General features: G+C 55.8%; 5 protein-coding genes across 13 annotated transcripts in view; 3 read left to right on the top strand and 2 right to left on the bottom strand.

Moving 5' to 3' along the window:
* The window catches only part of LOC118256543 (squalene synthase-like), a 27,253-nt gene extending 21,557 nt beyond the window's left edge, over window positions 1-5,696 (bottom strand). Inside the window, exons 1-2 of one of the 4 annotated variants that reach the window (XM_035563623.2) lie at window positions 5,329-5,504; window positions 1,843-3,422 (exon numbers count right to left, since the gene is read on the bottom strand). In XM_035563623.2, the coding sequence (XP_035419516.1) occupies window positions 3,201-3,422; window positions 5,329-5,478 (372 nt within the window). In that variant the 5' untranslated portion in view covers window positions 5,479-5,504 and the 3' untranslated portion in view covers window positions 1,843-3,200. Of the gene's footprint in view, window positions 1-1,842; window positions 3,423-5,328; window positions 5,506-5,666 lie in introns of those variants that run through there. The other 3 variants (XM_035563626.2, XM_050716990.1, XM_050716989.1) reach the window with 3 other exon arrangements.
* Window positions 1-11,381, top strand: part of LOC118256534 (E3 ubiquitin-protein ligase Topors-like) — a 15,719-nt gene extending 4,338 nt beyond the window's left edge. For 2 of the 6 annotated variants that reach the window (XM_050716976.1, XM_050716975.1), the window contains exon 2: window positions 8,953-11,381. In XM_050716976.1, coding sequence (XP_050572933.1) covers window positions 9,815-10,357 — 543 coding nt within the window. In that variant the 5' untranslated portion in view covers window positions 8,953-9,814 and the 3' untranslated portion in view covers window positions 10,358-11,381. The other 4 variants (XM_050716977.1, XM_050716973.1, XM_035563616.2 and 1 more) reach the window with 4 other exon arrangements.
* On the top strand, window positions 6,084-23,801 carry LOC126913771 (E3 ubiquitin-protein ligase Topors-like). Its single transcript, XM_050716987.1, has 2 exons — window positions 6,084-6,204; window positions 21,073-23,801. The coding sequence occupies exon 2, from the start codon at window positions 22,159-22,161 to the stop codon at window positions 22,690-22,692; it is 534 nt and encodes a 177-aa protein (XP_050572944.1). The 5' UTR covers window positions 6,084-6,204; window positions 21,073-22,158; the 3' UTR covers window positions 22,693-23,801.
* LOC118256550 (cathepsin B-like) lies at window positions 11,656-12,027 on the top strand. The gene is made up of 2 exons (XM_050716993.1): window positions 11,656-11,821; window positions 11,927-12,027. The coding sequence occupies exons 1-2, from the start codon at window positions 11,671-11,673 to the stop codon at window positions 12,022-12,024; spliced, it is 249 nt and encodes an 82-aa protein (XP_050572950.1). The 5' UTR covers window positions 11,656-11,670; the 3' UTR covers window positions 12,025-12,027.
* LOC126913772 (squalene synthase-like) lies at window positions 14,204-18,788 on the bottom strand. The gene is made up of 2 exons (XM_050716992.1): window positions 17,678-18,788; window positions 14,204-15,784 (listed from the first exon to the last, which is right to left on the bottom strand). The coding sequence occupies exons 1-2, from the start codon at window positions 17,825-17,827 to the stop codon at window positions 15,563-15,565; spliced, it is 372 nt and encodes a 123-aa protein (XP_050572949.1). The 5' UTR covers window positions 17,828-18,788; the 3' UTR covers window positions 14,204-15,562.

The raw sequence follows: 23,801 nt of genomic DNA, 5'->3' as shown, positions 1-23,801 counted from the left end.
CCCCTTCCAGCCCAGTCTGTTACTGGGAGGGAGGGAAGCAGTAGCTTTGCGCTGGGAGCAAGGATTTGGTGGGGCAGCAGAGACGGAGGCTGCTGGCAAATCCAGGCGTGGCCGGTGCACCCCTGGCTGGGGCGGTCTGACTGTTAGCAGAGAGCGTGTGCCTTGTTGAATTGGCTAAACGTAGTCCCATTAGTGACAAAATACTGATGAACTTGATGCGGGGCTGCCTACAGCCCCTCCTGCCTGTGACACGTCCTTTCTGCATCGCTTGCTCTGCTCCATTCTTTCGGCTGCTTTTTAAACCACTCATTCCTCAGCTGCTGATGTTTTTTAATTATGTTTTTTTTTTTTTTCTTTTTCTGCTGTAATCTGGGGTTATTGATCCTAGGGAAGGGCCTGTCTGGAGCTCCATGAGCTTTGATCGAATGTCCTGCAGCATTCAGGAGCACGCTGGGAAGGGCAAACTGCTTTTGGCCAGGGCTACGCAGCTCGGGCCATGCCTTGGCAAGGGTGCTGCTGCGTGTTGCGAGCTGGTGTAGTACTTTGGGACTGCAGATGATGTTCTCCAGGTCTGCCACAGGGAGCTCATGCAGATGCTTGGCGGTATCTGGCGAACTTGCACGCAACTGAAGCTTTCTCTGAGCCACAGGTGGCAAGGAAGTAAAAGTAATCTTATTTTTGTTATTGGGGGAAGTGTAATAGCAGTGTAGGAGGAATCATGCGATTTGCCAACACTAATATAGTGAAAGAGCTTTTGATTTTCTTTTAAAGCACAAAGTATATTGCTGAGCTAATGCTACAGGGCTGAAATAAGTGAAGCAGGCTCTCCCTTGTACTGTAAAATAGCCCCTCACCTCTGCCTACTGAACCAGTGAGACAGAGCTTTGATGTGTGTGAATGAAACAACCGTGCCAATAAACGATTTCTCCAACGTCTCGTCTCCTGCCCCTTGTTGACTTCTCCTTCAGGAGCTAAAACCATCCTCAACTCTTCTGCTGTTGCTTTGCTGTTGTGGAAGCCGGGTGAGGCCCTTTTGTGCCAGTGCAAGCTGTCCCTGCCCCATCCTCTGGCCATGCTGGTGGCAGCGGGGCTGCAGCCGCTGCCTGGGACCTGCGCTGGCCCCCGAGCAGTGCCAAGTCCTGGTGGCACAGAGGATGCTTCACCAGGGACCAGAGGGAAGCCAGGGGTGCAGGGCTGGGGAAACAGGGATGTAGCCGGGCACTGGAAAGCACGGCAGCAGCCCAAGGGTGCTGTGCCCCGACCCCTGCTGAACACACTGCGTTCAGCCCCTCGGGCCTTCTGCTGCAGGCTTTTAGGCAAGGAAACCTCCAGACCAAGCCCAGGGCTACAAAGCTGGCACTGCTACGAGAGTATGGAGTAAAACGAGAGGCGGGATACAGCTAGCTGGATAGGGTATAGCAAGGCTGGAGCTCAAGAGATGAGCAAGCAGCAGCTGTGCAATAGACTGGTCTTGACCTTGAAAGGTTTCTAGAGAGCAGCAGAGCCCCCAGAAGGGCTGGCTGTAGTCTCCCAGCCTGCAACATGCTCTAAGGCTCTAACTTACCTCCCGCCTGGCTCCAGCTCCATCCCAGAAGAGCAGAGAAGGTCCCCAGTGTAGGCACAGCTTCCCCACTCCTCCTCTTCCCAACAGGGACCGGTATAAAAGTCAACGTACTGAGCGTTAGCTGTCTCCCCCCGGGTTACAATTCAGTTTTCAGGCCCAACCTATAGGGCATTACTGTGATGCCCTGCAAGGAAGCATCTGCACTTCATGTAACTTGTGCAACAGCGGGGAACTAGCACAATAAGAGAAATAACAGCGGAAGAAATTCTCAAGCACTCTTTTTTTTTTTTTTTTCCAAAGAAAACTTTAATGTCAACAACAGGAAGCTGCACAAAGGGAGCTACCGCAAGGTTTTTGAACAACAGCTTAAAACTATCTACATAGGTACTCGTGGAGCAGGGCTGCTTCCTCCAAGTAACAGTCTGGCCACACAGGCTTGGCCTTGCAAAGGCCACCAAACGCCCCTGGTAGGGGTAGGCTTTGCCCTGTCCTGCCCCAGGCTGTCCCCCCCCCATCACACAGCCAAAGCAGCAGTGAGGGATTAGGGTGACTGAAAGCAAAAATCCAGGAAAACAGGACTTGAAAGTCGTTTCCTCTTCCCACCCCTGGCGTTCCCTGTGGGAACGCAGCCTGCTTGAAGTCCAGGCTGATGGGTTTCGAAGCAGCAGTGGAAAGCTCTTCCAGTTTGCACGTCAGACTCACTCGCAGCACCCCGAGCTGCAGCCAAGTGGGCCAGGAAAACCCGCCTGGGCCACCCCGAGCTCCCTCTGGGCTACAAAAGTGCAGAGCCCAGAGCATGCAGCAAAGGTGGGTGGCTGTGCTCACATTAGCCCAGGGCAACTCCTTCCCACTCCCTTTCACCACCTCCCCAGCTGCTAAAACCCAAAGCTTTGCAACGCACAGTGCCACCTGTACGAAGGAGCTGCAAGAGCCGGCTTTGGGCAGGGTGCACGTTCCAGCAGCCAGAGCAGCACGCCTCCAACACTGAGCAAGGAAAGGGCTCGTTTCAAGCCTAGCAGCCTCCTCAAATACAACGACAGAAAGGTGAAGATCGCCCCTGGTTCCAGGTGCCAGGAGGGCAACCAGCCCGGGCTGGTGGCCAGAAGATGGCCAGAGCTTTCTGCTGGCTAAGTGCAGTGCCTCCTGGCTGAAGCCAGAGCCCTCCGCGTGGGGAAAAGGGGCTGTGTAAGAAAGGGAGGCCAAACCCAGAAAAGGCTCCCGTCCCGCGGCTCTGAGCTGGAAAGGGGTCTCAAATCTCAAGCAAGAAAAGAGGCAACTGGAGTTTCTATTTCAACCATCCTAACCAAAAAAAAAAAAAAAGAAAAATCCAATCGGTAGTAATCAGGTAAACTGTCCAACAGGAAAGGAGGGAAAAACCAAAATCCAAATTCAACCCCAAACAGTAAGACTCCGATTGGTGCTTGCAACCAGCCACGCAGGCAGCAAGAGAGGTGAGGAGCGGAGCCTGGCGACGCCATGCTGTCCCCCCAGGGGCTCCAGGCCACCGGCGTCCCGTCCTCATCACCGCCCGCGGGCCCGGTGGCACCCGGCTGTCCCCACCAGCAGGGGCAAGGAGCCTCCCGCCTCTGCTGCCCGTCCGCCGACCATCTCTTCTCTCCCACCGCCTGCCCGCCCTTCAGTTCTCGCCCGCCTGGACGTACTCTTCGGCGGCCTTGGAGATGGTGCTGAGGTACTGCCAGCTGAGGGCGGCCAGCAGCATGGCGCACGACAGGTAGATGGGGGAGTAGTGGTGGCGCGAGGCCATGGGGCCGCCGGGCAGGCTCATGGCGCGGATGGAGGCGATGATCTGCTGCGTCTTGTTGGACGAAGGGTCCGTGCTGGGGATCTTCTGGTAGATCTGCGGAGGGGAAGGAGGAATAATGGGCTCCTTAAACAAGGGAAACACATGCCCGGAAGAGGAAGATCATGGGGCACAAGGCATGGTCCTCAGGAGTTAACTCAGTGGGGGACTGCCCTGGAGCAGCAGCACCACGGAGGTGATCGTCCCCCTGAACTCTGCTCTGCTGAGGCTGCACCTCGAGTGCTGTGCTCAGTTTTGGGTCCCTCACTACAAGAAGGACATCGAGGCCCTGGAGCATGTCCAGAGCAGGGCTACGAAGCTGGTGAAGGGCCTGGAGCACAAGTCCTGTGAGGAGCGGCTGAGGGCACCGGGGGTGTTTAGTCTGGAGCAGAGGAGGCTCAGGGGAGACCTCATTGCTCTCTGCAACTGCCTGAAAGGAAGGTGTGGGGAGCTGGGGGTCAGCCTCTTCTCACAGGTAATCAGTGATAGGACTATCAGGAAGAACTTCTTTACTGACAGGGCTGTTAGGCATTGGGATGGGCTGCCCAGGGAAGTGGTTGAGTCACCATCCCTGGAGGTCTTGAAAAGCCGTTTAGATGTAGAGCTTAGTGATATGGTTTAGTGGAGGGCTGGTTAGTGTTAGGTCAGAGGTTGGACTCGGTGATCTTGGAGGTCTCTTCCAACCTAGATGATTCTGTGACTAGAGGGAATGGCCTCAAGTTATGCCAGGGGAGGTTCAGGTTGGAAGTGAGGAGACATTTCTTCTCAGAAAGAGCAGTCAGGCATTGGGACGGGTTGCCCAGGGAGGTGGTGGCGTCACCGTCCCTGGGGGTGTTCAAGGAAAGGCTGGACGTGGTGCTTAGGGACATGGTTTAGTTGGTGACATTGGTGGTAGGGGGGTGGTTGGACCAGATCATCTCGGAGGTCTTTTCCAACCTTAATGACTCTGTGATTCTGTGATTCTAAGGCCCAGCTGCTGCATGGGGCCAGGGCCCGCTTCCCTTGAGAAGTGCGTTAAGCCAGGCAGCCTCTTGAGGGCACCCCGTGATGGGAGATGGGCTGCAGGGCCTCAAACACAATCCATTGACTGACTACAGGCGGTGGTGCTGGGGCAAGCGGCTCTAGCCCAGCAAACCTCACTCACTGCCGGCATGCTGCAGCCCACCCCAAACCAGGTGACAGCCACCTCAGTCGGATAATGCCATTGTTTTTGGGGTCTTCTTTTTGTGGTCTGCATGAGTTTTCTGGAGGCATACAGACCTTCCTCTAGGCTAAGGTGTCACTGTCCCTTGTCATAGGTTTGGTCTGCCTGCAGAAGAAGCTCTAATAACTCACGGTTTTGGGTCTCCCACATGCAGAATGATCTAACAGCCCTTTTGATCTAACAGCCCTCACTGGATTATTTTTTCCCCTAGGAGTCCACCCTCCAGCTGTCCTTCCACATAAACTTTTAACATCCACAGCGCCCCAAAGCCAGGAGTCCCACTGCTTAACAACCGGAGACGAGCTGCCCTCATTTACTGCTGCCCATGAAGTGGAACCACAGACTGCATCACACTCGCTGCAACTACGGACACGGTGTAAACAAGAGCGCTCACCATGGAGCTGTCTGCGGGGAGCTGATGCAACCTGTTCAGAAGAACCAGTCCTCTTGCCCGCTCAGAGAGAGGAAGCCCTCACGCTGTGAAAGCTGACTCGTCTTGCTCTTGACCAGAATGAAGACAAGACCTTGGTCTCTGCCTCTCAACGCAGGCGCAGACCGAGGGTATATTTAAGGAATGTCAAGCACCCAGTTTGGTCCAGGCCAAAACCATGTCAGGCATCGCCATGCCCTGGTGATGGACTAATAGAGACGTAACAAAGGGATTAACAGGTTCGTGGGTCTGCAAGGGACTGCCAATTCCACACCAGGAACAAGAACAGCAACAGCCAGAAATGACTCGAAGCAAGCTGCTCAACCTACCTCTTCCACATACTGGTACATGATGGCTTTGACAGCCTGTATGTTTGTGGCATCCATCATCAGAGTGACGGCTTGTCCCTTCCGGATCTTCACTACGCCCCTGAACACCTGCTTGTTGTTATAGCAGGCGGCCAGAGTGGCGATGGCCATCACCTAAGGAGAAAAACAAAGAGCCCTCACTACATTGCAAGGAGCCTGCCCAGGGAATAACCTCGGCCCAAGCAAAATCAACGGCAAAACACCGGAGTGGAACCACAATCCCACCTACCGCACGCACAAGCAAAGAAAGAAGAGAGAAGAGAGTAAAACAGGTCGGAGTTTGCTCTAAATAAAGATACCTTCACTTGGAGCATTTCCTGGCTCTCTGATGAATTATTGCAGCTGCAGGATGACTTGACAAAGAGGCAGCATGCATTATGTCAATTAATAATGTGGGTGAATTTGACAACCCAAAAAGTTGCCTGCCATTCCTCCCCCCAGCCCCACTTTGGACATTCAGTCCCTCTTCCATAGTTTTTTCTTTTGGTTTGGTTTGGTTTAGATTTTAAAGACACATAAAATTTCTACATCTCTCAAATTTGTTTCAGTTCAGTGAATAAGCCTAAAAGTGAATTGAGATTGAGGGTCATGTATCTATCCCCATGTTTTTGGCCTGACTTCAAATGGGAGGACAAAGAGGCCTACTCATTCATGCTGTGGATATATGACAGTCAGAGATTTTTCGCCTTTTCTCAACATCACTGGTGTTTTCTGAGAGAAACAGCAGGTTTCTGCTGAATGGGGACTGAGGGGTCATAAGATGGCGTAGAACGCCACCACTTCAGGTAACCATTGAGGCGCTGTTCATTTCTCTCATCCTCGCGAGACAGACAAGTGGTGGTCATGTTCCTGGTTTTCTCTAAACAACCCTAGATTTCTCATGCACGTTGCCACTTTCTCTGGCCAATTTCCACCTTCCCAGGCGATAAGTTGTTCCTCACTTTCTTCTCGTGTCCTTCTCAATGGTGAAACGCAAAAAGCCCCGTAGCTTTCCAAGGCTCGTTTTGGGGAATTAGAAAGCAGGTATTCTTTCTTAACAGCGCTTTCTTAACTCCCTTCAGGTTATTGTTCCATATTTTGTGTTCTATACTCGTCGTTTCCGTGCTCTCTTCAGGATGTGTCCAACGCTCGGGTGTCCAGCTGCACGTCAAGGACATCCCTGGCTCCCAGGGGCAGGTCCCAGGCCGCAGGCCGACCTCCTGGCCTGGACCCCAGCCTGGCAGGCGTGGCTCCTGTCAGCGTGGAGCAGCCATCTCACGTCAGCATTGTCTCACCGCAGCCAGGAGACCTCTGGCGGTGCTGACATCAGGGGCACCTCGACACCCTTGTGATGCCACCACACAGTCACTGTCGCCCTACGGCCTCACAAAAGGTGGCTGGCTATAAGAGCCCTGAGCGGCGCGCCTGCGGCCAGTCCGGCTGGTGGTACTCGAGAGCTCGACGTGCCATTGCTGGAAGGAGCGAGGCGGAGGTGTTGCACGAGGCACACGCAAAGCCATTCTTTTTGCACACTAGCCATCGAGGTTCTTCGGTAATGTCATCAAATATATCTACGTATATGTACCTCATCTGTCCTAAGTAGGGTCTTGCCCACTGTAACCTATCATATTTGCCATTTTAATAGCAATGTTTGTAATCCATACTAAGAATATTTAGTGCTATAGTACTACAGACAACTTTGTTGAACCTAGAAAGCTAACGTATATTTGCTGCTGGAATAATTTCTTCTTGGTTCTCTCTGTAGTAGTCCTGCTGGTGGCACGCGAGGCGTCGAGGTGAAGCCAGCGAGACACGAAGCGTCGACGTCCTGCCGGCGACCCGCAGCGGAGGTGCTGAGGACCAGAGGCTGCTGATAACCACCTGGCCCCGGGGCAGCCTACCACAGGGGACAACCAACTCCACAGCGCGGCAGCTGCAGGCACCATGAACCATCAGGAGCAGCCAGACGAGGAGGCCCCTGGGGACGAGACGTGCCCCATCTGCCTGGGCCGGCTGTCCAGCACGGCTCGTGTGGACCCCTGCAGGCACTCCTTCTGCCTGGGGTGCATCCTGCCCTGGGCCACTCGAAGAGCCACCTGCCCACTGTGCCGCGGGCGTATTGGGACCATCGCACTCGTGGTGCCGCCCGCCCAGCACGACGCCTCGCCCCGCCGGCCCCGCCGGGGATTGCAGCGCAACGCGGGGCTGGAGCGGCAGCAGCAGCAGCAGCAGCGGCAGAGGAGCCCCTCCAGCTACCGCTCGCGCAGCGTCTCGCCACGGCGCAGGGAGCGCAGCCCCGCCGAAGCACGACGGCTCGTCCGCAGCCGCTCCTGGCACTCGGAGCAGGACGGGCACAGGCTGCCACGGTCCCTGCAGTACCCCGACGCCGAGGACATAGCCGAGTACATCGCCTGGCTACGTCGGGTCCAACTGGAGGAGCCGGGGTCTGGCGACCACGCGGGCCGCCACGCCAGGCCCCGCAACTGAGCAGCGACCGGGCCTCACCTGGGGACGGGCTGGGGGTGGCAGCCACAATTACCCCAGGAATAAATTATGACTTTTCCACCCTGCAAAGCCTCTGCCTCCACTTCTTCCTGCATAGGTCAGTGGGGGGGCTGAACGCAGCCCTCTCCCACTGTCCGCGCCGCCAAGTGGGTTGGGGACGACTGCTGTTGATGGGGAATGGCTGCGGGTGGCGGGTCCCCAAGTGAGGCTGGGGGATGAGAAGCCATTTGGGAGCCACAAAGGTGACCTGGCCCAACTGGGGAAAAGGCAAAAAGCAGAAGAGGAGCAAAAGGCTCCTAAAACCTGGCAGCAGAGAATGCCTGCCAGCCGGGGAACCGGGCCTGGGAACCTGCAGCGGCCTTGGAAGGCGCTGCTGGCCTCCTGCAAGTGCAGCCTAAGGGTACCTAAGAACCTGAGACTTCCTGGATGCATTCCTGTTTGACATGATTTAGGTGTTCCTGCTCCGGCAGGGGGATTGGACTAGATGATCTTTCAAGGTGCCTTCCAATCCCTAACGTTCTGTCATTGTGTGACTGTGCATCACTGCACATTCATCCTGGCCACAGAAGGCTCAGGGGGATCTTAGCAACGTCTAGACACCCCCAAAGGGAGGATGCAAAGAAGATGGAGCCAGGCTCTTGTCAGCAGTGCCCAGCAGGCGTCCAGCTCTAGGTGTCCCTGCTTGGGCAGGACGGGGTTGGAGCAGATGACCTCCAGAGGTCCCTTCCATCCCCAACCCTTCTGGGAGCTTCCTGCTGGGTAAAAAACAGGCCCTTTTGATACCACGCAGGGTTCATAGGATGGCGTAGAACGCCACCACTTCAGGTAACCATTGAGGCGCTGTTCATTTCTCTCATCCTCGCGAGACAGACAAGAGGTGGTCATGTTCCTGGTTTTCTCTAAACAACCCTAGATTTCTCATGCACGTTCCCACTTTCTCTGGCCAATTTCCACCTTCCCAGGCGATAAGTTGTTCCTCACTTTCTTCTTGTGTCCTTCTCAATGGTGAAACGCAAAAAGCCCCGTAGCTTTCCAAGGCTCGTTTTGGGGAATTAGAAAGCAGGTATTCTTTCTTAACAGCGCTTTCTTAACTCCCTTCAGGTTATTGTTCCATATTTTGTGTTCTATACTCGTCGTTTCCGTGCTCTCTTCAGGATGTGTCCAACGCTCGGGTGTCCAGCTGCACGTCAAGGACATCCCTGGCTCCCAGGGGCAGGTCCCAGGCCGCAGGCCGACCTCCTGGCCTGGACCCCAGCCTGGCAGGCGTGGCTCCTGTCAGCGTGGAGCAGCCATCTCACATCAGCATTGTCTCATCGCAGCCAGGAGACCTCTGGCGGTGCTGACATCAGGGGCACCTCGACACCCTTGTGATGCCACCACACAGTCACTGTCGCCCTACGGCCTCACAAAAGGTGGCTGGCTATAAGAGCCCTGAGCGGCGCGCCTGCGGCCAGTCCGGCTGGTGGTACTCGAGAGCTCGACGTGCCATTGCTGGAAGGAGCGAGGCGGAGGTGTTGCACGAGGCACACGCAAAGCCATTCTTTTTGCACACTAGCCATCGAGGTTCTTCGGTAATGTCATCAAATATATCTACGTATATGTACCTCATCTGTCCTAAGTAGGGTCTTGCCCACTGTAACCTATCATATTTGCCATTTTAATAGCAATGTTTGTAATCCATACTAAGAATATTTAGCGCTATAGTACTACAGACAACTTTGTTGAACCTAGAAAGCTAACGTATATTTGCTGCTGGAATATTTTCTTCTTGGTTCTCTCTGTAGTAGTCCTGCTGGTGGCACGCGAGGCGTCGAGGTGAAGCCAGCGAGACACGAAGCGTCGACGTCCTGCCGGCGACCCGCAGCGGAGGTGCTGAGGACCAGAGGCTGCTGATAACCACCTGGCCCCGGGGCAGCCTACCACAGGGGACAACCAACTCCACAGCGCGGCAGCTGCAGGCACCATGAACCATCAGGAGCAGCCAGACGAGGAGGCCCCTGGGGACGAGACGTGCCCCATCTGCCTGGGCCGGCTGTCCAGCACGGCTCGTGTGGACCCCTGCAGGCACTCCTTCTGCCTGGGGTGCATCCTGCCCTGGGCCACTCGAAGAGCCACCTGCCCACTGTGCCGCGGGCGTATTGGGACCATCGCACTCGTGGTGCCGCCCGCCCAGCACGACGCCTCGCCCCGCCGGCCCCGCCGGGGATTGCAGCGCAACGCGGGGCTGGAGCGGCAGCAGCAGCAGCAGCAGCGGCAGAGGAGCCCCTCCAGCTACCGCTCGCGCAGCGTCTCGCCACGGCGCAGGGAGCGCAGCCCCGCCGAAGCACGACGGCTCGTCCGCAGCCGCTCCTGGCACTCGGAGCAGGACGGGCACAGGCTGCCACGGTCCCTGCAGTACCCCGACGCCGAGGACATAGCCGAGTACATCGCCTGGCTACGTCGGGTCCAACTGGAGGAGCCGGGGTCTGGCGACCACGCGGGCCGCCACGCCAGGCCCCGCAACTGAGCAGCGACCGGGCCTCACCTGGGGACGGGCTGGGGGTGGCAGCCACAATTACCCCAGGAATAAATTATGACTTTTCCACCCTGCAAAGCCTCTGCCTCCACTTCTTCCTGCATAGGTCAGCGGGGGGGCTGAACGCAGCCCTCTCCCGCTGTCCGCGCCGCCAAGTGGGTTGGGGACGACTGCTGTTGATGGGGAATGGCTGCGGGTGGCGGGTCCCCAAGTGAGGCTGGGGGATGAGAAGCCATTTGGGAGCCACAAAGGTGACCTGGCCCAACTGGGGAAAAGGCAAAAAGCAGAAGAGGAGCAAAAGGCTCCTAAAACCTGGCAGCAGAGAATGCCTGCCAGCCGGGGAACCGGGCCTGGGAACCTGCAGCGGCCTTGGAAGGCGCTGCTGGCCTCCTGCAAGTGCAGCCTAAGGGTACCTAAGAACCTGAGACTTCCTCAAGATACCACCACCAAGGGCAAAAGCAAGGAACTAGAAGAGCAACGGGCTGAGAAGGAGGAATTGCTCTGGGAAAGCAATTTTCCCTTTTGATAGAACAAGGACTGCTTTTCTATCCAAAATGGAGCACCTCTCTCCCTCAGAACTGCCTGTGCTGCACAAACTGTTCTTGCCTACACGACATCCTAAACCCACTGAACCTTTGCTGGGGATGCGTGGCTGACTCCCAACTCCACGGTGGGAGTCTCGCCTCTTTGAAGTGGCACTCTGTTCTTGATTCATTGGGGCCCGCTCCTGGGTTCGGTCTCTTCCGAGATGGCTTTTCTTCATTAGCCTGATACTCTCTCCATGCTTGCCTTTCATCACAGAATATTGCTGGTATGGAGCTGGGTTCTGGATTTCGGATGACAGGGATGCTGATAACACACCGATCTTCTAGCTGTTGCAGAGCAGTGCTTACGCACAGTCAAGGGGTGCACCAGGAGCTGGGAGGGGATGCCGCCAGGACAGCTGGCCCAAACTGGCCAGAGCCACGTCCCATACCGTATGGGGTCGTGCTGAAGACGAGGACTGAGTGCGTTGGATAAGATCCTCTTGGACAAGAGGAGACTGAGGGGTGACCTTATTAACATTTATAAATATGTAAAGGGTGAGCGTCAGGAGGATGGAGCCAGGCTCTTCTCGGTGACATCCAATGATAGCACAAGGGGCAATGGGTGCGAGCTGGAACATAGGAGGTTCCGCTTAAATAGGAGACAAAAAAGAAAAACCCCAAAAGAAAAACCACCAAAAAACCTTTCTCAGCCGGTCTCTGGGTTTTCATATCGAATATTTTGGAAGCTGGCAGCTCTCTGCGGGGGGAAAGCTGTTGATGTGTTGGTGCTGCCTTGCAGGGGTGTACCAGCACGTGTCCGGGGAGCAGGTCGGAGGCCACGCGATCCGGATCCTGGGCTGGGGGGTTGAAAACGGGACCCCCTACTGGCTGGCTGCTAACTCCTGGAACACCGACTGGGGGGATAACGGTGAGGAGCACAAAGCTATCGGTGTCAGGGGGGCTGCCCCCATTCCCCGGTCTCCTTGGGCACTCGGTGAGGCAGGGGAATTGACGTGCCCCGGTGTCCTTCCAGGCTTCTTCAAAATCCTCCGAGGAGAGGACCACTGCGGCATCGAGTCCGAAATCGTGGCCGGCATCCCCCGGACGGAGCAATACTGGAAGAGGGTGTAACTGGCCTCGTGCATTACTGCTGAGTTGATCAAACCACAAATAATCCCGAGTCCCCGATGCTTTTAACCGATAGCGGGTTGGGCGCAGAGCCCCCACTCTAAGAGATGATAGTTGAGGTTACTTTACTAAAGCTTTTTATCTTTTTTTTTTTTTTTTTTTTTTTTATTTTATTTTTTAGTTGTATGATGGAGCTGGAGGTGGCAGGTCCTGTACTGGTGCCAGCTGCCGTCTGCAAGCCCTCTGCTCCTGGTGGGTCGCAGCCGGGGGCACTCCCTGCTCAAAGGACTGCTGGGGGGCTTGCTGGCCTCTTTGTGCCATGGTCTTTGGCTAGCCCGGACCCCTTCCAGCCCAGTCTGTTACTGGGAGGGAGGGAAGCAGTAGCTTTGCGCTGGGAGCAAGGATTTGGTGGGGCAGCAGAGACGGAGGCTGCTGGCAAATCCAGGCGTGGCCGGTGCACCCCTGGCTGGGGCGGTCTGACTGTTAGCAGAGAGCGTGTGCCTTGTTGAATTGGCTAAACGTAGTCCCATTAGTGACAAAATACTGATGAACTTGATGCGGGGCTGCCTACAGCCCCTCCTGCCTGTGACACGTCCTTTCTGCATCGCTTGCTCTGCTCCATTCTTTCGGCTGCTTTTTAAACCACTCATTCCTCAGCTGCTGTTGTTTTTTAATTATGTTTTTTTTTTTTTTCTTTTTATGCTGTAATCTGGGGTTATTGATCCTAGGGAAGGGCCTGTCTGGAGCTCCATGAGCTTTGATCGAATGTCCTGCAGCATTCAGGAGCACGCTGGGAAGGGCAAACTGCTTTTGGTCAGGGCTACGCAGCTCGGGCCATGCCTTGGCAAGGGTGCTGCTGCGTGTTGCGAGCTGGTGTAGTACTTTGGGACTGCAGATGATGTTCTCCAGGTCTGCCACAGGGAGCTCATGCAGATGCTTGGCGGTATCTGGCGAACTTGCACGCAACTGAAGCTTTCTCTGAGCCACAGGTGGCAAGGAAGTAAAAGTAATCTTATTTTTGTTATTGGGGGAAGTGTAATAGCAGTGTAGGAGGAATCATGCGATTTGCCAACACTAATATAGTGAAAGAGCTTTTGATTTTCTTTTAAAGCACAAAGTATATTGCTGAGCTAATGCTACAGGGCTGAAATAAGTGAAGCAGGCTCTCCCTTGTACTGTAAAATAGCCCCTCACCTCTGCCTACTGAACCAGTGAGACAGAGCTTTGATGTGTGTGAATGAAACAACCGTGCCAATAAACGATTTCTCCAACGTCTCGTCTCCTGCCCCTTGTTGACTTCTCCTTCAGGAGCTAAAACCATCCTCAACTCTTCTGCTGTTGCTTTGCTGTTGTGGAAGCCGGGTGAGGCCCTTTTGTGCCAGTGCAAGCTGTCCCTGCCCCATCCTCTGGCCATGCTGGTGGCAGCGGGGCTGCAGCCGCTGCCTGGGACCTGCGCTGGCCCCCGAGCAGTGCCAAGTCCTGGTGGCACAGAGGATGCTTCACCAGGGACCAGAGGGAAGCCAGGGGTGCAGGGCTGGGGAAACAGGGATGTAGCCGGGCACTGGAAAGCACGGCAGCAGCCCAAGGGTGCTGTGCCCCGACCCCTGCTGAACACACTGCGTTCAGCCCCTCGGGCCTTCTGCTGCAGGCTTTTAGGCAAGGAAACCTCCAGACCAAGCCCAGGGCTACAAAGCTGGCACTGCTACGAGAGTATGGAGTAAAACGAGAGGCGGGATACAGCTAGCTGGATAGGGTATAGCAAGGCTGGAGCTCAAGAGATGAGCAAGCAGCAGCTGTGCAATAGACTGGTCTTGACCTTGAAAGGTTTCTAGAGAGCAGCAGAGCCCCCAGAAGGGCTGGCTGTAGTCTCCCAGCCTGCAACATGCTCTAAGGCTCTAACTTACCTCCCGCCTGGCTCCAGCTCCATCCCAGAAGAGCAGAGAAGGTCCCCAGTGTAGGCACAGCTTCCCCACTCCTCCTCTTCCCAACAGGGACCGGTATAAAAGTCAACGTACTGAGCGTTAGCTGTCTCCCCCCGGGTTACAATTCAGTTTTCAGGCCCAACCTATAGGGCATTACTGTGATGCCCTGCAAGGAAGCATCTGCACTTCATGTAACTTGTGCAACAGCGGGGAACTAGCACAATAAGAGAAATAACAGCGGAAGAAATTCTCAAGCACTCTTTTTTTTTTTTTTTTTCCAAAGAAAACTTTAATGTCAACAACAGGAAGCTGCACAAAGGGAGCTACCGCAAGGTTTTTGAACAACAGCTTAAAACTATCTACATAGGTACTCGTGGAGCAGGGCTGCTTCCTCCAAGTAACAGTCTGGCCACACAGGCTTGGCCTTGCAAAGGCCACCAAACGCCCCTGGTAGGGGTAGGCTTTGCCCTGTCCTGCCCCAGGCTGTCCCCCCCCCATCACACAGCCAAAGCAGCAGTGAGGGATTAGGGTGACTGAAAGCAAAAATCCAGGAAAACAGGACTTGAAAGTCGTTTCCTCTTCCCACCCCTGGCGTTCCCTGTGGGAACGCAGCCTGCTTGAAGTCCAGGCTGATGGGTTTCGAAGCAGCAGTGGAAAGCTCTTCCAGTTTGCACGTCAGACTCACTCGCAGCACCCCGAGCTGCAGCCAAGTGGGCCAGGAAAACCCGCCTGGGCCACCCCGAGCTCCCTCTGGGCTACAAAAGTGCAGAGCCCAGAGCATGCAGCAAAGGTGGGTGGCTGTGCTCACATTAGCCCAGGGCAACTCCTTCCCACTCCCTTTCACCACCTCCCCAGCTGCTAAAACCCAAAGCTTTGCAACGCACAGTGCCACCTGTACGAAGGAGCTGCAAGAGCCGGCTTTGGGCAGGGTGCACGTTCCAGCAGCCAGAGCAGCACGCCTCCGACACTGAGCAAGGAAAGGGCTCGTTTGAAGCCTAGCAGCCTCCTCAAATACAACGACAGAAAGGTGAAGATCGCCCCTGGTTCCAGGTGCCAGGAGGGCAACCAGCCCGGGCTGGTGGCCAGAAGATGGCCAGAGCTTTCTGCTGGCTAAGTGCAGTGCCTCCTGGCTGAAGCCAGAGCCCTCCGCGTGGGGAAAAGGGGCTGTGTAAGAAAGGGAGGCCAAACCCAGAAAAGGCTCCCGTCCCACGGCTCTGAGCTGGAAAGGGGTCTCAAATCTCAAGCAAGAAAAGAGGCAACTGGAGTTTCTATTTCAACCATCCTAACCAAAAAAAAAAAAAAAGAAAAATCCAATCGGTAGTAATCAGGTAAACTGTCCAACAGGAAAGGAGGGAAAAACCAAAATCCAAATTCAACCCCAAACAGTAAGACTCCGATTGGTGCTTGCAACCAGCCACGCAGGCAGCAAGAGAGGTGAGGAGCGGAGCCTGGCGACGCCATGCTGTCCCCCCAGGGGCTCCAGGCCACCGGCGTCCCGTCCTCATCACCGCCCGCGGGCCCGGTGGCACCCGGCTGTCCCCACCAGCAGGGGCAAGGAGCCTCCCGCCTCTGCTGCCCGTCCGCCGACCATCTCTTCTCTCCCACCGCCTGCCCGCCCTTCAGTTCTCGCCCGCCTGGACGTACTCTTCGGCGGCCTTGGAGATGGTGCTGAGGTACTGCCAGCTGAGGGCGGCCAGCAGCATGGCGCACGACAGGTAGATGGGGGAGTAGTGGTGGCGCGAGGCCATGGGGCCGCCGGGCAGGCTCATGGCGCGGATGGAGGCGATGATCTGCTGCGTCTTGTTGGACGAAGGGTCCGTGCTGGGGATCTTCTGGTAGATCTGCGGAGGGGAAGGAGGAATAATGGGCTCCTTAAACAAGGGAAACACATGCCCGGAAGAGGAAGATCATGGGGCACAAGGCATGGTCCTCAGGAGTTAACTCAGTGGGGGACTGCCCTGGAGCAGCAGGACCACGGAGGTGATCGTCCCCCTGAACTCTGCTCTGCTGAGGCTGCACCTCGAGTGCTGTGCTCAGTTTTGGGTCCCTCACTACAAGAAGGACATCGAGGCCCTGGAGCATGTCCAGAGCAGGGCTACGAAGCTGGTGAAGGGCCTGGAGCACAAGTCCTGTGAGGAGCGGCTGAGGGCACCGGGGGTGTTTAGTCTGGAGCAGAGGAGGTTCAGGGGAGACCTCATTGCTCTCTGCAACTGCCTGAAAGGAAGGTGTGGGGAGCTGGGGGTCAGCCTCTTCTCACAGGTAATCAGTGATAGGACTATCAGGAAGAACTTCTTTACTGACAGGGCTGTTAGGCATTGGGATGGGCTGCCCAGGGAAGTGGTTGAGTCACCATCCCTGGAGGTCTTGAAAAGCCGTTTAGATGTAGAGCTTAGTGATATGGTTTAGTGGAGGGCTGGTTAGTGTTAGGTCAGAGGTTGGACTCGGTGATCCTGGAGGTCTCTTCCAACCTAGATGATTCTGTGACTAGAGGGAATGGCCTCAAGTTATGCCAGGGGAGGTTCAGGTTGGAAATGCGGAGACATTTCTTCTCAGAAAGAGCAGTCAGGCATTGGGACGGGTTGCCCAGGGAGGTGGTGGCGTCACCGTCCCTGGGGGTGTTCAAGGAAAGGCTGGACGTGGTGCTTAGGGACATGGTTTAGTGGGTGACATTGGTGGTAGGGGGATGGTTGGATCAGATCATCTCGGAGGTCTTTTCCAACCTTAATGACTCTGTGATTCTGTGATTCTAAGGCCCAGCTGCTGCATGGGGCCAGGGCCCGCTTCCCTTGAGAAGTGCGTTAAGCCAGGCAGCCTCTTGAGGGCACCCCGTGATGGGAGATGGGCTGCAGGGCCTCAAACACAATCCATTGACTGACTACAAGCGGTGGTGCTGGGGCAAGCGGCTCTAGCCCAGCAAACCTCACTCACTGCCGGCATGCTGCAGCCCACCCCAAACCAGGTGACAGCCACCTCAGTCGGATAATGCCATTGTTTTTGGGGTCTTCTTTTCGTGGTCTGCATGAGTTTTCTGGAGGCATCCAGACCTTCCTCTAGGCTAAGGTGTCACTGTCCCTTGTCATAGGTTTGGTCTGCCTGCAGAAGAAGCTCTAATAACTCACGGTTTTGGGTCTCCCACATGCAGAATGATCTAACAGCCCTCACTGGATTATTTTTTCCCCTAGGAGTCCACCCACCAGCTGTCCTTCCACATAAACTTTTAACATCCACAAAAAGCGCCCCAAAGCCAGGAGTCCCACTGCTTAACAACCGGAGACGAGCTGCCCTCATTTACTGCTGCCCATGAAGTGGAACCACAGACTGCATCACACTCGCTGCAACTACGGACACGGTATAAACCAGAGCGCTCACCATGGAGCTGTCTGCGGGGAGGTGATGCAACCTGTTCAGAAGAACCAGTCCTCTTGCCCGCTCAGAGAGAGGAAGCCCTCACGCTGTGAAAGCTGACTCATCTTGCTCTTGACCAGAATGAAGACAAGACCTTGGTCTCTGCCTCTCAACGCAGGCGCAGACCGAGGGTATATTTAAGGAATGTCAAGCACCCAGTTTGGTCCAGGCCAAAACCATGTCAGGCATCGCCATGCCCTGGTGATGGACTAATAGAGACGTAACAAAGGGATTAACAGGTTCGTGGGTCTGCAAGGGACTGCCAATTCCACACCAGGAACAAGAACAGCAACAGCCAGAAATGACTCGAAGCAAGCTGCTCAACCTACCTCTTCCACATACTGGTACATGATGGCTTTGACAGCCTGTATGTTTGTGGCATCCATCATCAGAGTGACGGCTTGTCCCTTCCGGATCTTCACTACGCCCCTGAACACCTGCTTGTTGTTATAGCAGGCGGCCAGAGTGGCGATGGCCATCACCTAAGGAGAAAAACAAAGAGCCCTCACTACATTGCAAGGAGCCTGCCCAGGGAATAACCTCGGCCCAAGCGAAATCAACGGCAAAACACCGGAGTGGAACCACAATCCCACCTACCGCACGCACAAGCAAAGAAAGAAGAGAGAAGAGAATAAAACAGGTCGGAGTTTGCTCTAAATAAAGATACCTTCACTTGGAGCATTTCCTGGCTCTCTGATGAATTATTGCAGCTGCAGGATGACTTGACAAAGAGGCAGCATGCATTATGTCAATTAATAATGTGGGTGAATTTGACAACCCAAATAGTTGCCTGCCATTCCTCCCCCCAGCCCCACTTTGGACATTCAGTCCCTCTTCCGTAGTTTTTTCTTTTGGTTTGGTTTAGATTTTAAAGACACATAAAATTTCTACATCTCTCAAATTTGTTTCAATTCAGTGAATAAGCCTAAAAGTGAATTGAGATTGAGGGTCATGTATCTATCCCCATGCTTTTGGCCTGATTTCAAATGGGAGGACAAAGAGGCCTACGCATTCATGCCGTGGATATACGAGAGTCAGAGATTTTTCGCCTTTTCTCAACATCACTGGTGTTTTCTGAGAGAAACAGCAGGTTTCTGCTGAATGGGGACTGAGGGGTCATAAGATGGCGTAGAACGCCACCACTTCAGGTAACCATTGAGGCGCTGTTCATTTCTCTCATCCTCGCGAGACAGACAAGTGGTGGTCATGTTCCTGGTTTTCTCTAAACAACCCTAGATTTCTCATGCACGTTCCCACTTTCTCTGGCCAATTTCCACCTTCCCAGGCGATAAGTTGTTCCTCACTTTCTTCTCGTGTCCTTCTCAATGGTGAAACGCAAAAAGCCCCGTAGCTTTCCAAGGCTCCTTTTGGGGAATTAGAAAGCAGGTATTCTTTCTTAACAGCGCTTTCTTAACTCCCTTCAGGTTATTGTTCCATATTTTGTGTTCTATACTCGTCGTTTCCGTGCTCTCTTCAGGATGTGTCCAACGCTCGGGTGTCCAGCTGCATGTCAAGGACATCCCTGGCTCCCAGGGGCAGGTCCCAGGCCGCAGGCCGACCTCCTGGCCTGGACCCCAGCCTGGCAGGCGTGGCTCCTGTCAGCGTGGAGCAGCCATCTCACGTCAGCATTGTCTCACCGCAGCCAGGAGACCTCTGGCGGTGCTGACATCAGGGGCACCTCGACACCCTTGTGATGCCACCACACAGTCACTGTCGCCCTACGGCCTCACAAAAGGTGGCTGGCTATAAGAGCCCTGAGCGGCGCGCCTGCGGCCAGTCCGGCTGGTGGTACTCGAGAGCTCGACGTGCCATTGCTGGAAGGAGCGAGGCGGAGGTGTTGCACGAGGCACACGCAAAGCCATTCTTTTTGCACACTAGCCATCGAGGTTCTTCGGTAATGTCATCAAATATATCTACGTATATGTACCTCATCTGTCCTAAGTAGGGTCTTGCCCACTGTAACCTATCATATTTGCCATTTTAATAGCAATGTTTGTAATCCATACTAAGAATATTTAGCGCTATAGTACTACAGACAACTTTGTTGAACCTAGAAAGCTAACGTATATTTGCTGCTGGAATATTTTCTTCTTGGTTCTCTCTGTAGTAGTCCTGCTGGTGGCACGCGAGGCGTCGAGGTGAAGCCAGCGAGACACAAAGCGTCGACGTCCTGCCGGCGACCCGCAGCGGAGGTGCTGAGGACCAGAGGCTGCTGATAACCACCTGGCCCCGGGGCAGCCTACCACAGGGGACAACCAACTCCACAGCGCGGCAGCTGCAGGCACCATGAACCATCAGGAGCAGCCAGAGGAGGAGGCCCCTGGGGACGAGACGTGCCCCATCTGCCTGGGCCGGCTGTCCAGCACGGCTCGTGTGGACCCCTGCAGGCACTCCTTCTGCCTGGGGTGCATCCTGCCCTGGGCCACTCGAAGAGACACCTGCCCACTGTGCCGCGGGCGTATTGGGACCATCGCACTCGTGGTGCCGCCCGCCCAGCACGACGCCTCGCCCCGCCGGCCCCGCCGGGGATTGCAGCGCAACGCGGGGCTGGAGCGGCAGCAGCAGCAGCAGCAGCGGCAGAGGAGCCCCTCCAGCTACCGCTCGCGCAGCGTCTCGCCACGGCGCAGGGAGCGCAGCCCCGCCGAAGCACGACGGCTCGTCCGCAGCCGCTCCTGGCACTCGGAGCAGGACGGGCACAGGCTGCCACGGTCCCTGCAGTACCCCGACGCCGAGGACATAGCCGAGTACATCGCCTGGCTACGTCGGGTCCAACTGGAGGAGCCGGGGTCTGGCGACCACGCGGGCCGCCACGCCAGGCCCCGCAACTGAGCAGCGACCGGGCCTCACCTGGGGACGGGCTGGGGGTGGCAGCCACAATTACCCCAGGAATAAATTATGACTTTTCCACCCTGCAAAGCCTCTGCCTCCACTTCTTCCTGCATAGGTCAGCGGGGGGGCTGAACGCAGCCCTCTCCCGCTGTCCGCGCCGCCAAGTGGGTTGGGGACGACTGCTGTTGATGGGGAATGGCTGCGGGTGGTGGGTCCCCAAGTGAGGCTGGGGGATGAGAAGCCATTTGGGAGCCACAAAGGTGACCTGGCCCAACTGGGGAAAAGGCAAAAAGCAGAAGAGGAGCAAAAGGCTCCTAAAACCTGGCAGCAGAGAATGCCTGCCAGCCGGGGAACCGGGCCTGGGAACCTGCAGCGGCCTTGGAAGGCGCTGCTGGCCTCCTACAAGTGCAGCCTAAGGGTACCTAAGAACCTGAGACTTCCTGGATGCATTCCTGTTTGACATGATTTAGGTGTTCCTGCTCCGGCAGGGGGATTGGACTAGATGATCTTTCAAGGTGCCTTCCAATCCCTAACGTTCTGTCATTGTGTGACTGTGCATCACTGCACATTCATCCTGGCCACAGAAGGCTCAGGGGGATCTTAGCAACGTCTAGACACCCCCAAAGGGAGGATGCAAAGAAGACGGAGCCAGGCTCTTGTCAGCAGTGCCCAGCAGGCGTCCAGCTCTAGGTGTCCCTGCTTGGGCAGGACGGGGTTGGAGCAGATGACCTCCAGAGGTCCCTTCCATCCCCAACCCTTCTGGGAGCTTCCTGCTGGGTAAAAAACAGGCCCTTTTGATACCACGGAGGGTTCATAGGATGGCGTAGAACGCCACCACTTCAGGTAACCATTGAGGCGCTGTTCATTTCTCTCATCCTCGCGAGACAGACAAGAGGTGGTCATGTTCCTGGTTTTCTCTAAACAACCCTAGATTTCTCATGCACGTTCCCACTTTCTCTGGCCAATTTCCACCTTCCCAGGCAATAAGTTGTTCCTCACTTTCTTCTCGTGTCCTTCTCAATGGTGAAACGCAAAAAGCCCCGTAGCTTTCCAAGGCTCGTTTTGGGGAATTAGAAAGCAGGTATTCTTTCTTAACAGCGCTTTCTTAACTCCCTTCAGGTTATTGTTCCATATTTTGTGTTCTATACTCGTCGTTTCCGTGCTCTCTTCAGGATGTGTCCAACGCTCGGGTGTCCAGCTGCACGTCAAGGACATCCCTGGCTCCCAGGGGCAGGTCCCAGGCCGCAGGCCGACCTCCTGGCCTGGACCCCAGCCTGGCAGGCGTGGCTCCTGTCAGCGTGGAGCAGCCATCTCACGTCAGCATTGTCTCACCGCAGCCAGGAGACCTCTGGCGGTGCTGACATCAGGGGCACCTCGACACCCTTGTGATGCCACCACACAGTCACTGTCGCCCTACGGCCTCACAAAAGGTGGCTGGCTATAAGAGCCCTGAGCGGCGCGCCTGCGGCCAGTCCGGCTGGTGGTACTCGAGAGCTCGACGTGCCATTGCTGGAAGGAGCGAGGCGGAGGTGTTGCACGAGGCACACGCAAAGCCATTCTTTTTGCACACTAGCCATCGAGGTTCTTCGGTAATGTCATCAAATATATCTACGTATATGTACCTCATCTGTCCTAAGTAGGGTCTTGCCCACTGTAACCTATCATATTTGCCATTTTAATAGCAATGTTTGTAATCCATACTAAGAATATTTAGTGCTATAGTACTACAGACAACTTTGTTGAACCTAGAAAGCTAACGTATATTTGCTGCTGGAATATTTTCTTCTTGGTTCTCTCTGTAGTAGTCCTGCTGGTGGCACGCGAGGCGTCGAGGTGAAGCCAGCGAGACACGAAGCGTCGACGTCCTGCCGGCGACCCGCAGCGGAAGTGCTGAGGACCAGAGGCTGCTGATAACCACCTGGCCCCGGGGCAGCCTACCACAGGGGACAACCAACTCCACAGCGCGGCAGCTGCAGGCACCATGAACCATCAGGAGCAGCCAGAGGAGGAGGCCCCTGGGGACGAGACGTGCCCCATCTGCCTGGGCCGGCTGTCCAGCACGGCTCGTGTGGACCCCTGCAGGCACTCCTTCTGCCTGGGGTGCATCCTGCCCTGGGCCACTCGAAGAGCCACCTGCCCACTGTGCCGCGGGCGTATTGGGACCATCGCACTCGTGGTGCCGCCCGCCCAGCACGACGCCTCGCCCCGCCGGGGATTGCAGCGCAACGCGGGGCTGGAGCGGCAGCAGCAGCAGCAGCAGCGGCAGAGGAGCCCCTCCAGCTACCGCTCGCGCAGCGTCTCGCCACGGCGCAGGGAGCGCAGCCCCGCCGAAGCACGACGGCTCGTCCGCAGCCGCTCCTGGCACTCGGAGCAGGACGGGCACAGGCTGCCACGGTCCCTGCAGTACCCCGACGCCGAGGACATAGCCGAGTACATCGCCTGGCTACGTCGGGTCCAACTGGAGGAGCCGGGGTCTGGCGACCACGCGGGCCGCCACGCCAGGCCCCGCAACTGAGCAGCGACCGGGCCTCACCTGGGGACGGGCTGGGGGTGGCAGCCACAATTACCCCAGGAATAAATTATGACTTTTCCACCCTGCAAAGCCTCTGCCTCCACTTCTTCCTGCATAGGTCAGCGGGGGGGCTGAACGCAGCCCTCTCCCGCTGTCCGCGCCGCCAAGTGGGTTGGGGACGACTGCTGTTGATGGGGAATGGCTGCGGGTGGCGGGTCCCCAAGTGAGGCTGGGGGATGAGAAGCCATTTGGGAGCCACAAAGGTGACCTGGCCCAACTGGGGAAAAGGCAAAAAGCAGAAGAGGAGCAAAAGGCTCCTAAAACCTGGCAGCAGAGAATGCCTGCCAGCCGGGGAACCGGGCCTGGGAACCTGCAGCGGCCTTGGAAGGCGCTGCTGGCCTCCTACAAGTGCAGCCTAAGGGTACCTAAGAACCTGAGACTTCCTGGATGCATTCCTGTTTGACATGATTTAGGTGTTCCTGCTCCGGCAGGGGGATTGGACTAGATGATCTTTCAAGGTGCCTTCCAATCCCTAACGTTCTGTCATTGTGTGACTGTGCATCACTGCACATTCATCCTGGCCAGAGAAGGCTCAGGGGGATCTTAGCAACGTCTAGACACCCCCAAAGGGAGGATGCAAAGAAGACGGAGCCAGGCTCTTGTCAGCAGTGCCCAGCAGGCGTCCAGCTCTAGGTGTCCCTGCTTGGGCAGGACGGGGTTGGAGCAGATGACCTCCAGAGGTCCCTTCCATCCCCAACCCTTCTGGGAGCTTCCTGCTGGGTAAAAAACAGGCCCTTTTGATACCACGCAGGGTTCATAGGATGGCGTAGAACGCCACCACTTCAGGTAACCATTGAGGCGCTGTTCATTTCTCTCATCCTCGCGAGACAGACAAGAGGTGGTCATGTTCCTGGTTTTCTCTAAACAACCCTAGATTTCTCATGCACGTTCCCACTTTCTCTGGCCAATTTCCACCTTCCCAGGCAATAAGTTGTTCCTCACTTTCTTCTCGTGTCCTTCTCAATGGTGAAACGCAAAAAGCCCCGTAGCTTTCCAAGGCTCGTTTTGGGGAATTAGAAAGCAGGTATTCTTTCTTAACAGCGCTTTCTTAA

This window comes from Cygnus atratus, unplaced genomic scaffold (genome assembly GCF_013377495.2).
Source record: "Cygnus atratus isolate AKBS03 ecotype Queensland, Australia unplaced genomic scaffold, CAtr_DNAZoo_HiC_assembly HiC_scaffold_73, whole genome shotgun sequence".
NCBI classification, from domain to species: domain Eukaryota; kingdom Metazoa; phylum Chordata; class Aves; order Anseriformes; family Anatidae; genus Cygnus; species Cygnus atratus.
Note: the sequence above shows the minus strand (reverse complement) of the source record. Positions and strands in the feature narration are given on the sequence as shown.

Coding starts and splice junctions, on each gene's coding strand:
- LOC126913771 (XM_050716987.1), top strand. CDS start 22,159: ATGAACCATCAGGAGCAGCCAGAGGAGGAGGCCCCTGGGGACGAGACG.
- LOC118256550 (XM_050716993.1), top strand. CDS start 11,671: ATGTGTTGGTGCTGCCTTGCAGGGGTGTACCAGCACGTGTCCGGGGAG. Junction 11,822..11,926: donor CACCGACTGGGGGGATAACG/GTGAGGAGCACA, acceptor GTGTCCTTCCAG/GCTTCTTCAAAATCCTCCGA.
- LOC126913772 (XM_050716992.1), bottom strand. CDS start 17,827: ATGGCCATCGCCACTCTGGCCGCCTGCTATAACAACAAGCAGGTGTTC. Junction 15,785..17,677: donor TGTACCAGTATGTGGAAGAG/GTAGGTTGAGCA, acceptor TCCCCTCCGCAG/ATCTACCAGAAGATCCCCAG.